At 39.1% G+C, this 14,671-nt stretch overlaps 1 protein-coding gene across 2 annotated transcripts in view; it reads right to left on the minus strand.

The window, feature by feature from the left end:
* The window catches only part of fto (FTO alpha-ketoglutarate dependent dioxygenase), a 165,758-nt gene that overhangs the window by 125,049 nt on the left and 26,038 nt on the right, over positions 1-14,671 (minus strand). For both annotated transcript variants that reach the window (XM_046840527.1, XM_046840528.1), the window contains exons 2-6: positions 13,434-13,511; positions 11,633-12,362; positions 7,632-7,862; positions 3,900-3,979; positions 2,659-2,802 (exon numbers count right to left, since the gene is read on the minus strand). In XM_046840527.1, the coding sequence (XP_046696483.1) occupies positions 2,659-2,802; positions 3,900-3,979; positions 7,632-7,862; positions 11,633-12,362; positions 13,434-13,511 (1,263 nt within the window). The remainder of the gene's footprint in view (positions 1-2,658; positions 2,803-3,899; positions 3,980-7,631; positions 7,863-11,632; positions 12,363-13,433; positions 13,512-14,671) is intronic.

Raw genomic sequence — 14,671 nt, forward strand, 5'->3', positions numbered from 1 at the left:
GTTTTAATAGCTCTCGCATCTTCATGACTCTCTTTATATGTCTTTCGTATGTTTTCTCACAAAATCTGGGGTCTTCCATAAAAAGAATTATTCATCTAGAGATCTTCAGACATTTTAATCACATACAGGTCGACTCCATTCAGCTAACTGTGATTTCTTTTGGTTTCAACTGGCTGCAACAAAACTAACTTACGGAGTTCCTGGAAACTGAAGGGGTACTTGTGCAGTTAATGTAATACTTTCACATTCTTTTTACTTTATTCTTTTATAAAAAAAAAGAATAACGTTGTGTTGTAAATGTCACTATAATTCTAAATGAACAGCCTACCATTATATAAAATTGGGGCTTTAAAATGTCTTAACATCCTCTATTAAACCCTTAATATATATTTGGGTGACTCTGAACAGCTGTCTTTATCCCAATCAACACCAAATCAACTACTTCCTCTTCTTCCTCTTCGGCTAGAAAGAGCTGCTCGGATCTCCAGTGCGCCGTGTTATTGTTCCCAGCGTGGTCGTACGTGTCAAACTACATCGCTCGGCTCGGACTGGAAAACCGGGCTGTGATAATAAATAACTTAGGACAACAATCCATCATTTTACTATAGTCCTCATGAGCCCCTTCAAACAAACAGGCCCAATCAATCAGTACAATGTGTGCATGCTGGGGTAAGAAAAAAAAATGAAGAAGCTGTGGAGAACCGAGGCCTCCATAGTAGTCTGGCAAGGAAAAGGTTTTCGATACACACCGTTGTTTTGGTGTAATAATATATAAGCACAACCTTTTAACAACTGAAAAGTCATGGGGCTTTTTAACTTTGTAAGTCATGTTCACTGATGATGAAGTCACACATGGAAAATTATTTTATTCACACAGAACCTAAAGAGTCTTGAAAGCGCAATGTCTTTTTATAACATTTCAAGCCAAAATCTTCATACACGCTATATGAACAAAGGTTTGGGAACACCTGACCGTAATTTGCTTTTATAATAAACCCCATCTTTCTGGAAAGAAGTTCCCTAGGTTTTGGAATGTGGTTGTGAAGATTTGTGTTCATTCAGCTACAAGGACCTGACTCAGCTGCTGATGTAGGGTGAGGAAGCCTGTGGTGCAGACAGCGTTCCAATTCATCTTAAAGTGTTAAATAGGGGTGAGGTGAGAGCTCTAAACCAATGTAAACCATATCTTCTGGTTTTGTGCACAAATGCTTTGACATGCTGGAAAGGTTTTGGGCCTTCAAATAAAGAAAAAAATTGCATGCTACTGCATCCATAAAAATCCTATATATTTCTATTTATTTGTATTGCTTGTATTTGGAATATGCACTTTTTCTAGAGGGATTTACAAATGAGCAGTTGAGGGTTAAGAGCCTTGCTCAAAGGCCCAGCAGTGGCAGCTTGGGATTTGAACTTGTGACCTTCTGATCCAGAGTCCAATGCCTTGATCACTTTATCACATCCAATACAAGTGTGCATTTCCAAGAATGAGGTAACAGTCAGAAGAAGAACTACATAGTTCCATAGTTCTGGGGTTAAAAGTCCATGAGAGTCTGGGGTCCCGAGAAAAAAAAATTCTGGGTCATTCGTTTATTTTACAAATGAATATTAGAAATATTTTGTGCTATTGACTTTAATAATTCAGTCACAAATTCAGTCCAGGTCAAGAGACGTTATAATAAACAATAACAATTTCTAAATAAACAAGGTCCATGCAAGTTCATTGGTTTTTGCTCTCCTGACACAACAAGCGTAGTCAAGACAACAAAACAGAATAATCGCATACAGTTCGACCTCGATACTCCTCCCGAGTAACAAAAAATCACAAGGTTTTGACTCTTGATGGTTCCTTTTTCAAAGGGAATTGTACATGTACTGTACTGTCAAATCAACAAAAATTGTGAATTATTTGTCATAAATGTTTTATTTACTACTTTACATGAATAATACAGTTTTTCAAACATTTTTATGTAATTTATTAGTACAAACTCTGTTTTGAAATGTTACACCGAACTTTCGAGCCACTCGCGGCTTCTCGCGAACGATCAGATTTGTCGCGAGTTACTCTCAGTCCGGTTCCAAATGAAAAGTCGAGAACTATCGAGGTCGCGCGTGTCGTGAGTATCGAGGTTCCACTGTACTTGTGGTACTATTCTAGACTGTTACCGAGTGCTATTACAAACCATGGTTCCTATTACAGTCACCATTTGTCTCCTTGCTGCCTTCAAACTTTACTGAAAAATTCCCTAAATTTATCTCCAGAGAAATTTTCATTATAATCACGCAATAAAGTGTTCAGAGTGCAAAAGAGACATTTTATCAACAGAAATTCCTGTAAGTCATATATGAATCTGTCACACCTGAACGACGAGCTCAGAAAACATCAAGTTCAAAGCTATGAAGATCAGATTATGATTATGCGTAATATACAAGAACGGACACTCATACATGGGTTATACTACTCTATGATGCGTTCCGAAGCAGACATAAAGTGGCAGTTTTTATTACATAGTCGCCATGGCTTGCTCATCAGGGATAAATGCACACCATTCACCTTGACTGTTGATTTCTGTAAAGCTGCTTTGAGACAATGTCTGTTGTGAAAAGCGCTATACAAATAAACTTGACTTGACTTGACATGACACACAACCAAAAACACACCTCATTATGGATGTCCTCTATGTGCTGTAAGGTGGAGAGGAGAAGTGAGCGCAGACTCTTAGTGCCAGTTTCAGGATCTGTGTGCAAGTTCTCCAAAGCTTCAGAGCAGCGTTTCTGGATGTACTCCAACGTTCCTGTTGTACACTGCAAAGAATTTATATTAAAACGTTATTAAACATCACATGCTTGACCCCACGTACAATAATTTAATAATATATCTGTTGGATTAGCACCAAAAAGTTTATTTGTTCAGCTTTTTTAAATGTCAACAGGAAGAAATATGAGAATTAAAGAATCATAAGAACACAGGAAGATGAGAAGAAGAATTATAATGTAGAAGTGACCGAATAGGTGGATTGAAAAAATATTGCTGGTCTCATATCCTGACAAAACTGATGCAGCATCCCATAATTCCAGTTCCATAAAATCTAATGATGTGTTTACTAGAAAGTTATAAATGTAGCTAAGGGTATGGTATCAGTTGTAGGTTTTGAGTTCATGTTAACCAGTTTCAGTTCAGTTAATGTTCATGTTCAGTCGGATTCCGAATAATTGGCACCTCTAATGAGAATGGCCATTATTTATATTGTATTTATATTAAATAAAAAAAATTTAAAAACGCATTTATCACAATGTGACGAGGTGATATGTCAAACAAATTATTAGAGAAATTTTCTGTATAGACTAAAATTAAAAACACAAGAAGGGCATTTAAGTAGAAAAAAATCTTTTTTCTCTCTGCTTTTGGCCAAATATGAGGCAGCTTACATTGAACATGAAGAATAATAAATGCAATGCATGTTATAATTAGTGCTTATGAGTCAGATTTTTAAGGTTAAACAATAAAAAAAACCCTGTTTACATTAAAAACAAGGGGAGGAGAAGAAGAAGAAGCAAACCCCAAGATAATATTTTAAATGAAGGCAAGTCAATCAATCTATCTATTAATCCATCCATCTATTATATATATTTATGCAATTTATGCATGCTTATAGCTTTTTTATTGTCACTCGTTCAGAATCAGATAATAAATAAAATGGAAATAATGTAAGTTATGTATTCTTTCTGTGCGGCCCGGTACCAATTGACCCACAGACCGGTGCCGGTCCGCGGCCCAGGGTTTGGGGGCCGCTGCGTACAGTGTTAAACGCCAGTCCAATGAGAACATGCAAAATATGTTCACTGCAAAGTATTTTTACAGGTCAACAGCTACTAAGGAGAGGCAGGGATTAGTGTCTGACCTGTGCAACCCGATGTGTCGAGCTGAATCTGGCGGCATCTCCTGCAAGTACGCAATGCTGGTGTGTCCTGTTCAGATCATCTACACAAACACAAAAACAGGCATTTAACACAGACCTCTTACTGGCATTTTACTGTCCTTTTATTTAAACCCGGATGTGCAAACACATATTTTGATTTATATCTTGTTAATAAAATCTGCTTTAAAGAAGTTAGAATGTGATGTGTGAAATTGGCTGAAGTGATAAAGGATTACCGTGGCATGCTTTGCTGAGCACTGTGTAACGATGAAAGGCCAGAAAAAATAAATAACTAAAAAAAAAAAACTAAAGTGTGTTTTTCTTTCCTGGCCGCTTATACCTCCCTCTAGTATTACATCCTTTTAAGGTCGCTTTATATCCAATAATGTGGGATCACTCTCGACCCGGGCCCTCTCACGCTCTTTGAATGAATCATGAGGCGAAACAAATTCCCGTAATAAATATCTATCATTATTCTCTTGTCATCAGGCTTGCCTCCTGTCTGCGCAAGGAAGCAGGCTTTTAAATCTATTGGGTCAAAGCGTCTGTCCACTCCCAGGAGCATTCGAAACTGGAAATCTTATTACGGGGCTGAGGCTCGCTGCTCGCCCCACCGCATTGTTCCTTCTTTAACCAGCCTCGAAATTCCATTTGGTGCAAATACAAGTGATTCAATTTGCACTCAGCGGCTCGGGCATTAGCAAATCGAGGAGCCGGGCCGCGACAAAATACTGTTTCGGGAAATTAAAGGCAAAAGCGTGGCGCTGTCTTGTGCTTCCTGACAGCCGTAAATCTCAAACCCGGAGCAGAGCTTTAGAGGAATTTGATTTCTTTATACATCATCCGGAGTTAATGCTGCAAATCACTGGCGCCATTTTGAAATTGTAGTGGTGAGTCTAATTAATAACCCGCTGCCCGGGAGCGGTTTAAGTCCACATCGTTTATTCATGAAGCAGGTTTACAAACTCATCAATCATCAAACGTGTGAACATTTAGTCTCTGGTTTCTTCCTGGAGTCGCTGTAAATGATCAAAGTATGCGGGATAAAAAAAGACTCCGGGTTCTAAAGAGATGAACATGTCTAACGAGAGACAATAAAAGGTGTGTGTGAGTGAGTGTGTGTGCGTGTATATGTGTGTGTGTGTGGGTGTGTGTGTAAGAGAGAGAGAGTGAGAGACAGAGAGAGAGAGAGAGAGAGAGAGAGAGAGAGAGAGAGAGAGGTAGAGAGTGGGTGTTCCACAGAGAGCAGAAGAAAATATAAGCCAACTGTGATTAGTCATGCTCGTACACAGCAAATGACGGACATAAAAAGTGTCCTTACTGAGGTCATCGAGTACCTCCGAGAACAATACAGTGTGTGTGTGTAAGTGTGTGTGTGTGTGTGTGTGTGTGTGTGTGTGTGTGTGTGTGTGTGTGTGTGGCATGAGTTTAAAATAAGGGCATCTGCTGGAACCATCAGCATAAAGAGGCCTCTAGTTCTTTCACTCTTTCTCACTCTCTATGTCTCCGTCTACCTCTCTTTTACTCTCTATACCTCTATCTGTCTCTGTCTACCTCTCCCTCACTCTCTATACCTCTATCTATCTCTGTCTACCTCTCTCTCACTCTCTATACCTCTCTCTCACTCTTTATACCTCTATCTGTCTCTGTCTACCTCACTCTTACTCTCTATACCTCTATCTGTTTCTGTCTACCTCTCCCTCACTCTCTATACCTCTTTCTGTCTCTGTCTACCTCACTCTCACTCTCTATACCTCTATCTGTCTCTGTCTACCTCTCCCTCACTCTCTATACCTCTATCTGTCTTTGTCTCATGGTCTATACCTCTATTTGTCTCTCTCTCTCTCTCTCTGTCTTTGTGTACCTCTCAATCTCTGTCTCTCTGTTTTTCGATCTACCTCTCTTTCACTCTTTATACCTCTATCTGTCTCTGTCTACCTCTCTCTCACTCTATACCTCTATCTGCCTCTGTCTACCTCACTCTCACTCTCTATACCTCTATCTGTCTCTGTCTATCTCTCTCTCACTCTCTATACCTCTATCTGCCTCTGTCTACCTCTCTCTCTCTCTATACCTCTCTCACTCTTTATACCTCTATCTGTCTCTGTCTACCTCACTCTTACTCTCTATACCTCTATCTGTTTCTGTCTACCTCTCCTCACTCTCTATACCTCTTTCTGTCTCTGTCTACCTCACTCTCACCTCTATACCTCTATCTGTCTCTGTCTACCTCTCCTCACTCTCTATACCTCTATCTGTCTTTGTCTCATGGTCTATACCTCTATTTGTCTCTCTCTCTCTCTCTCTCTCTCTCTTTGTGTACCTCTCAATCTCTGTCTCTCTGTTTTTCGATCTACCTCTCTTTCACTCTTTATACCTCTATCTGTCTCTGTCTACCTCTCTCTCACTCTCTATACCTCTATCTGCCTCTGTCTACCTCACTCTCACCTCTATACCTCTATCTGTCTCTGTCTATCTCTCTCTCACCTCTATACCTCTATCTGCCTCTGTCTACCTCTCTCTCACTCTCTATACCTCTATCAGCCTCTGTCTACCTCTCTCTCACTCTCTATAGCTCTATCTTTCTCTGTCTATCTTTCTCTCACTCTCTATACCTCTATCTGTCTCTGTCTACCTCTTTCCTCTCTATACCTCTATCTGTCTCTGTCTACCTCACTCTTACTCTCTATACCTCTATCTGCCTCTGTCTACCTCACTCTCACCTCTATACCTCTATCTGCCTCTGTCTACCTCACTCTTACCTCTATACCTCTATCTGTCTCTGTCTATCTCTCTCTCACTCTCTATACCTCTATCAGCCTCTGTCTACCTCTCTCACTCTCTATAGCTCTATCTTTCTCTGTCTATCTCTCTCTCACTCTCTATACCTCTATCTGTCTCTGTCTACTGCTCTCACCTCTATAGCTCTATCTGTCTCTGTCTACCTCTCTCACTCTCTATAGCTCTATCAGTCTCTGTCTACTGCTCTCTCACTCTCTATAGCTCTATCAGTCTCTGTCTACCTCTTTCCCACTCTCTACACCTCTATCTGTCTCTGTCTACCTCTCTCCCACTCTCTATACCTCTATCTGTCTCTGTGTACATCTCTCCCACTCTCTATACCTCTATCTGTCTCTGTCTACCTTTCTCTCATGGTCTATACATCTATTTATCTCTCTCTCACTGTCTATACCTCTCTCTCTCTCTCTCTCTCTCTCTCTCTCTCTCTCTCTGTCTATGTGTACCTCTCAATCTCTGTGTCTCTCTGTTTCTATTCATCTCTCACTCTGTATTCAGCTCTATCTCTGTCTACCTTCCTCTCACTCTCTACATGTCTCTCTGTCTTCCTCCCTCACTCTCTATTCACCTCTTTTACACTCTTTATGTCTGTCTACCTTTCATTCTATGTCTCTTACTATGACTCCCTGTATCTGTCTACCTCTCTCTTGCTCTCTGTCTTTCTTTCTGTCCTTTTTTGAAATGTTCATGCTGTTCCCATCTAGAGACGCTCAAACATTTTGGCTCTTAAACATTTTCACATTCAACTCCTGCCAGATTTTATCTGCTGATTTGAATTGTCAATAAACAGCTTGCACTCACTTTCATCCATCTGCCTCTGCAAATGCATGTTATGGCTTATGCCCAAAAGATGCAGTGTGTGTGTGTGTGTGTGTGTGTGTGTGTGTGTGTGTGTGTGTGTGTGTATATATATACCTGTCATGTAATAGCAGTCTCCAGACTGCAGTGGCAGCGCTAACCCTGGTGTGTGGATGTCCCAGGCCACCTTCAAGCCCACACGCCAGCACACCTTCTCTTTCTTCCCTTCTGCTTCCTTTTGACTCGTCCCCTCCTCCCCTGCTTCTTCCGCTTCTTCTTGGCTCCCTCCTTCTCCATCTCCTTTCTCTCCTTCATTTGATGTCTGTCCTTCTTTCTTCTCTGGCTTTACTGTTGTCAACACACACCAACAAAGTAAAAGTCTAAACTAAACTCCTGCTGGATTTTATTATTAGCAGTAGTAGCATTGGACGGCTTTAAATGTGGTAGCATTACACTTTCCCTTTACTGTAATTAAGTGGCTCAAACATGTTCCAGCATGACATACTCCCAGAACAACAAGTGTCCTGCACAGAGCCAACCCTTGCAGAACACCTTTGGGTTGAACTGGAACACTGGTACTCACCTCACCCACCATCAATACCTGTCCCCTATATAGCTCTTATACATAAATGACCACATATTAAAGGGTTGCATTGGGATTTGGATCCACGGGACAGAGATTCGATGCTATGGAATATTCACACAGCATAGTAGAAGTAACGTAATGACTGTACTGTAGTATTAATAGTAATAGTAACAGCAGTAGTAATAGTACTATAGCTAGTAGCAGCCGCAACAACATCATGACTGGAATCGTCACTGATGGACGTACAGCCATCTTTGAAGTGTTTACACCATTCAAATATCTAGTGGAGCGTAGAGAATACCATTTTACATTTTTGTTTTATTTCGGTTTTAAGTTTTGCAGTCAACAGAATGTTTTGGTTATTTATTTTTATTTTTTTTTAATGACATCTGCCCGTTTCCAAAACTCGTTTCAGTGTTTTCTATGCAACGACAAAAATTAATCTCCAATGAATTCTTCATTCTGGTGAATTGAGCTACAATTTTATCTTAAAATGTAATACTGAAAGTAATAATTAAACCATATAACGTATAATGGCAATATAATTAAACGTTATTGGTGTAAATACCCCCCCAAGTTTGTCTTGCATGAAACTGGTCCGTGATCCATATAGAGTCCGCTGGTTTAGTATCGGTAATAACATTAATTTTAATTCAGTAATAGTAGCAGTATAATTATTAGAAGTAGTAGTAGTAAATATTGTAGCAACATAGAAACAGTAATATAGTATTAAAAGCAATAATGAAAGTTGTAGTAGTAATAATAATAGTAGCAGTATTTGTAGAAGTAGTAGCACAATTAGTATTAGTATTAAGGGTAGTAGCACTAGAAATAGTAGTAGTAAAAGCAGTAGTATTACTAGTGGTAAAAAGTGATAGCGAAAGTACTACTAGCCTATGATGAAAAGGTCTAACCACCACTGGGCTGCCACTACTGGGCCCTTTAGCAAGGCCCTTAATTAATCATAAACTGCTCAGTTGTATAAATGTAAGTAGCTCTGTATAAAGGTGTCTGCCAAATGCCATCAATTTAAATGTAGTTCTGGTTGCAGTAGTAATAGTAGTAGAGGTATGCAGTGGAAGTAATAGTAGCATAGTTACATTTCTAAAGTTTTACTAGTATTACTGTTAAGTACTACTAAAATAATACTTAAATAATACTAAAGTCCTCGATTCTATTTGAAGAAAAGATTATATTTCTATTTCATATATCTTCCAAAGAATCTGGAAAATAAAAGCTGGACACCAACATCAGTATTCTTACTTTTAACCATGAGAATTATTAACACTGTTATCAGCACAGACTTGAATCTACAGCATTGCTATTTACAGCTAACGGGCAAATAGTGTTCAAAGAAAAGAAATGACTCTGGAGGCATTTTCCTCTTCTCACCTTCGTAAAAGAGAGAGAACAATAACCAAAGAAGAAATCATAAAGCAAAGGGCAGCTGAGTAAAATCAATACTAAATTCCTCTCAGAGGCCAAGCCCAGAGCAGGACGTTCTCTTTGCTCAGCAGGGATAAATAGTAACTTAATTTCAGCCCCGTGTTCTCTGACACAGCTCTCAAAGGGCTGCCAGCACGGAGAGCATCAGCGCCTGCTCGGGATTCAATCAGGAGCGCTGCTCCATCTGATGAAAATCATGTCCGAATTGTTTATTTTCGAAGTAACCACATATCAGAGATTGGAGATGGGCTGAAGTAATCAGTCACCAACAGATAGACGAGCTGTTTCCTATTTTGAATGAAAGTTGGTACTTGAAGATGAGGTGTTAAGCACAGGAACTTTGCTGAGGTATGGAAAATGTGTAAAGAAAAAAAAAACACCAGTCCTCATGAAAATGGCTTTCTAAAAGCTCTGCTCACTTCACAGTGCATTACTGTATTACAAACCAGATCGATCCAGGACCAGGCCCAAAGGGGCATGCACGATGAAAATCCTGCACATGCTAATGCCGGAATAGCCTAAGATCTTATAAAAAAAAAAATAATAAAAAAATAAAAAAAAAAGAGACGAGCCTCCTGGTAGTGATTCTGTCTAGCCGTCTCTGCAGAGCTTCACAGCGACACACACTAAAGCGAGCGCTGCAGCTGGTGTGTGTTCACATAGGAACAGCTTTTGTCAGTGAACCGAGAGGTCAATTTGGCCTCACACACACAGACACTACACATTGAGGTACTGTGTTTTAAAGCAGACTCCAGAAAGGTCAGAGGTCAAATTGGTGGGTAGGATATGGGTGAAACAAAGCTAAGACAGGTGGTTCTCTTTAGAGAAACATGTATGAGAACGGGTAAGTGTAGAGTCGGGGTGTGTTGCCTTAATTGTTGCCGAATCGTGGTGGGTCTCTGCACACTTGTTGGCTTTGCTTTGCTCAAGACCAATTCTTGACAAATCAAAACCATATCATGGGTGAAGATCTGGTGAGACCGGATTCTAATGTCACATGCTCAACCTTCATTGGAAAGGCTAGAAGCCTATTTTTAAAGCTATTAACTATTTTATATGACATTTTGCATAAAGTGTTGTTTTTATGCTCCTAAATGGGAAAAGAGGGTTTCTGCAAATTGAAGACTTTTCAAGACCTTTTTACCACCAACAGGAATTAAATTTAAGTCGAACGATATCAGGACTAGCGAAAGAACTACAACACCACGGAAACAAACAAATACAAACCTTCTAAAGTGCTGTGGGAGCATTTCAGTGGGCATTAGAGTTGCCCTTATACGGACATTCGGACTATTAAGACCTGTTTAAAATTAATTTTAATTATTTAAAATTAAAACTGCAAATTTAAAACTTTTAAAGGTCTCCATCCAAAATAGGGTCCTGCATTAGTGAGTCCACATTAGTGAGGATTTGGGGTTCTTTTTCTAGCTCGCAGCGAGTTTTAAAATTAAACCCGGCTTCAGACTGCTTGGGATTTCTTTGGGTAGTTAACGATGAATTAATTATCTATGAAGAAACTCAATCTAATAATTGAATCTAGAACCCATAAACATACATTGTTTGTCTTTCTGTGGTTTTACCAAGAACACGAAATACAATATCTGATTTAAGAACCACTGGAGAACCTACTAAAGGTTTATATTTTAAGAGCTGATTACTTTTTTAATGGTACAGGCATTAACCAGGGGTCAAAGGCCATGAATGAAGAAGGCTACTACTGGCAGTAGAAGTGAAGTATAAATAATTAGCAGATTTTTATACACATTCAGTATTCCCTACATAATGATCCTCTCCATAACAACACATCCTTCCATCAGCACCTAAGGGAATATGTTTTCAAAAAACATTTTTATTGCTTCAGTACATTTCATGAGAATTCCTGTAAAATCTGGTAGCACTCTGTCAACACACTGATGTTTTTCCCCCCATTGTGTTTTATATGTCATTCATAGTTGCAGAAATCTTTCAATTATTCGATCCTCCTTGCAATAATGATAAACTACAATTTTGCTAACGATTCATGTCAATTCTTTGATCGTGTTTCACACTAACTCGGTGTTACACACTGTTTGTGTCACGCCCTCACCTTCAGTCTTGCTCTCTCCCGGGCAGCTGTAGCTATAAACAGCGACAGGTGAAAGAGGAACGAGATTCTCGTCATGGTGCCACCCGACCGCCATCTTCCCCATGCCGTAGTACGGCTCCTCCTTCAGCTGGCTCATGCCGGCCGGGTCCATGTAGTTAATGAGAGTGATGTTAAACCGGATCGGGCCGGATTTGGAAGAATGAGGAGACGAGCGAGAGCAGCCCTGTCCGCTATCCGAATCTTCTCCCGCCTTCTTGTCTTCCTTTTCTTCGCATGTTCGATCTTCAGAACATCCTTCACGTTTGGTCTCTTCCTTTCCTTCTTCCTCTTCACTGCGCTTGCGTTTGCTGGCCCGGGTGTTCTGATGCTGCTGCACGTCCGAGCAGAAGAACTGGTTCAACTCCCATAAGGCTTTGCAGGCAGCTCGCAGCCTGGCGTCACAGCAGGGTTTGTCTCCGTGGCCTTCATTCCGTCCCAAGCCCTCGTCATCCTCACAGTGCCAGGGGATGGTGAAGAGACGAGTGTCCAGGTAGCGGTAGGTGCAACCGGGTTGGCCAACGAGAGCACGCGACACGGCCGTGAACACATCACGCTCTCGCACGCGCACCAGATCCCTTAGGAGGCAGCCTCGGTCACGCAGAGTGATCAGTGCGGATTGAACACGCTCGTCCAGGCCCGGGGAAAGGCTGCCTGCGCACCGCAGCATCAGTCCCGAATAACTGGTGTCCCACTGCAGCACAACAGACATTAGCTTTTGACAACAGTACCAGTATATAATGCAGTAAAGAGCCTAATATCTCACTTACACAATTATTAATGCATCACATCTCACATCAAAGAAGCAATCATGAAGCAAGAATATATACACAAAGATACAAGCAACAAGCTTTTGTTTTGTTTTTGTTTCACCTCGCAAATAAATTCAAGTTAGTGTGTGGAATAATAAAACTGATCACTCCTCTGATTAATAAACTATGGAAGTAAGACAGCAAGTACATAAATATCAAATAAGTGTCAATAATTGGGCTGTCAAAATAAACGCAAATTCATTTTAACAGTACTGATTTTATTAGCGCCCAATTAACGCAACGCGCATTTCTGTTTTATTTTAAACAAAAATCAAAAATAAATAAATGAGTAAATAAATATAAAAGAGGCAAAATTAAAACCATCAATGCAACACATTTATTCACGATATATATATATATATATATATATATATATATATATATATATATATATATATATATATATATATTTATTTATTTATTTATTTATTTAAATCATTAAACTTTTGTTTTACTAATCAATCAAGCATGATCAAGCAAACTGCCATGATTCTTCTTCTTCAATGGCGGTTCACATTCTTAAGTAGAGCATTACCGGCATCTACTGTGGTAATGGATTAGAGACTTATATCCCTATTCCCAAAAAACAGCCATTATGCACACATCCGGCAATTAAAACCGTCCGTGTGGAAACAGCAAAGGTTTTGTTTGGTGTCCTGCGATAAAAAAATGCTTTTTTATGTATACGGTACTATACTGTATTAACATTTTACTTCATTTTATAATTAATTATATTTGTATTAATAAATTTAATTATTTCAACATGAAACTCATGTTGAAACATAAATTTCTCTATAAGTTTGTCTAATGATAAACCAGGGGATTACTGTATTTAATGTATAATGTACCGATGCATCAGTTGTGAGTAATCAATTATTATTCTTTTCATTGTGTTATAACTTTTAATAGTCACTTAAGCAGATTATTGCAGTATCGGAAGCAGAAGGACTCACTAGCTTCTGGAAGCCGGGATCTGAGGGAGACAGGAAGGGAATCTTCTGCTCGCCAAGTTCCTGTAGGAGCCTACGCCTCTGCACAGCACAAATACAACCGGAATATTAGTAAAGCATAGTCGACACTCTTTATTTAAATGTTATTAATCATTTATAACTTAATCAAGCACACGGGTATCCAATTAAAAATAAATTAGATCTTTTATTTCCTTTCATTAATGTTAATGATTCTTAGACTGAGTACCAGATGTGTGTTAATAATTAGTAATACACTAAACAATAAGCTGTGTTTATTATAAAAAATAAATAAATAAAAAGAAAATGCAAACCTGAAGTGTTGTATTCCTCATATACATCAAATTCTCATCTTATACCTCCTATACACACACAGTTTCTATTTCTTCGCACTTGAACCTAATAATACAGTAAAAGTACAGCCCTAAAGTCTTCCCTAAAGAGACAATGTTGGACTATAAACCCCAATGTTGGAATATGTGGACTATAAACCAGACAGTCTTTTTAAACCTGCTGTTATGACGAACGTTAACTTATTAGGAGTGCATTTGATAGAAACCTGTGATTGCACTTGACTATCTTGCCTTAGCATCTTTAGTGTTTAGCTAATCAATATATTCTGACCAATCAGAACTGAGAATGTAATATTCTAAAAGGCTTTTTTGTTTTTGAAGTTTGTACTTCAGTATTAAAGTCCATTGAAGTGCCTTAAATGCTTTGAGTGAAGTCAAGGAGAGACGTTTCAATTGGCTCCTCCCCCCTTTTTTAAATAGCCAATAGCGTTTACGTCAAATCCCTTATTTAACTCGTGTATGACAGTTCGGAAGATAGATGTAAGTCTGAGCAATAACAACGCGGTGGAGTCACTTGTGCAGAATTTTTTTACTTTTATAATTCAAGCCATTTCCTATTAACCGACTTACAGCTGGAAACCTGAATAAAATGTGTGCTTTCTAACAGAACCATTTCCATCCCATGCTTGTTGAAATGATTTCTCTCGCCCAAAACAAGTAGCATTTGAGCATTTGATTGGACAGAAAAGCACAAAACAATGTCCTCGAAATCGTTGATCCGCTTCGGTGATTGAGAGAGAAAGTGTCAATTTTGTAATATATAATATAATAGGATTTGTAGAATTGTAAGGTTAAAAAATAATGTTTAAAGAGTGTCATTGTGAAATGAAAATGTAGTATTGGGGCATGTCAACCAGACATTAGAAAGAA

Source organism: Silurus meridionalis, chromosome 26 (assembly GCF_014805685.1).
Source record: "Silurus meridionalis isolate SWU-2019-XX chromosome 26, ASM1480568v1, whole genome shotgun sequence".
Lineage (NCBI taxonomy): Eukaryota > Metazoa > Chordata > Actinopteri > Siluriformes > Siluridae > Silurus > Silurus meridionalis.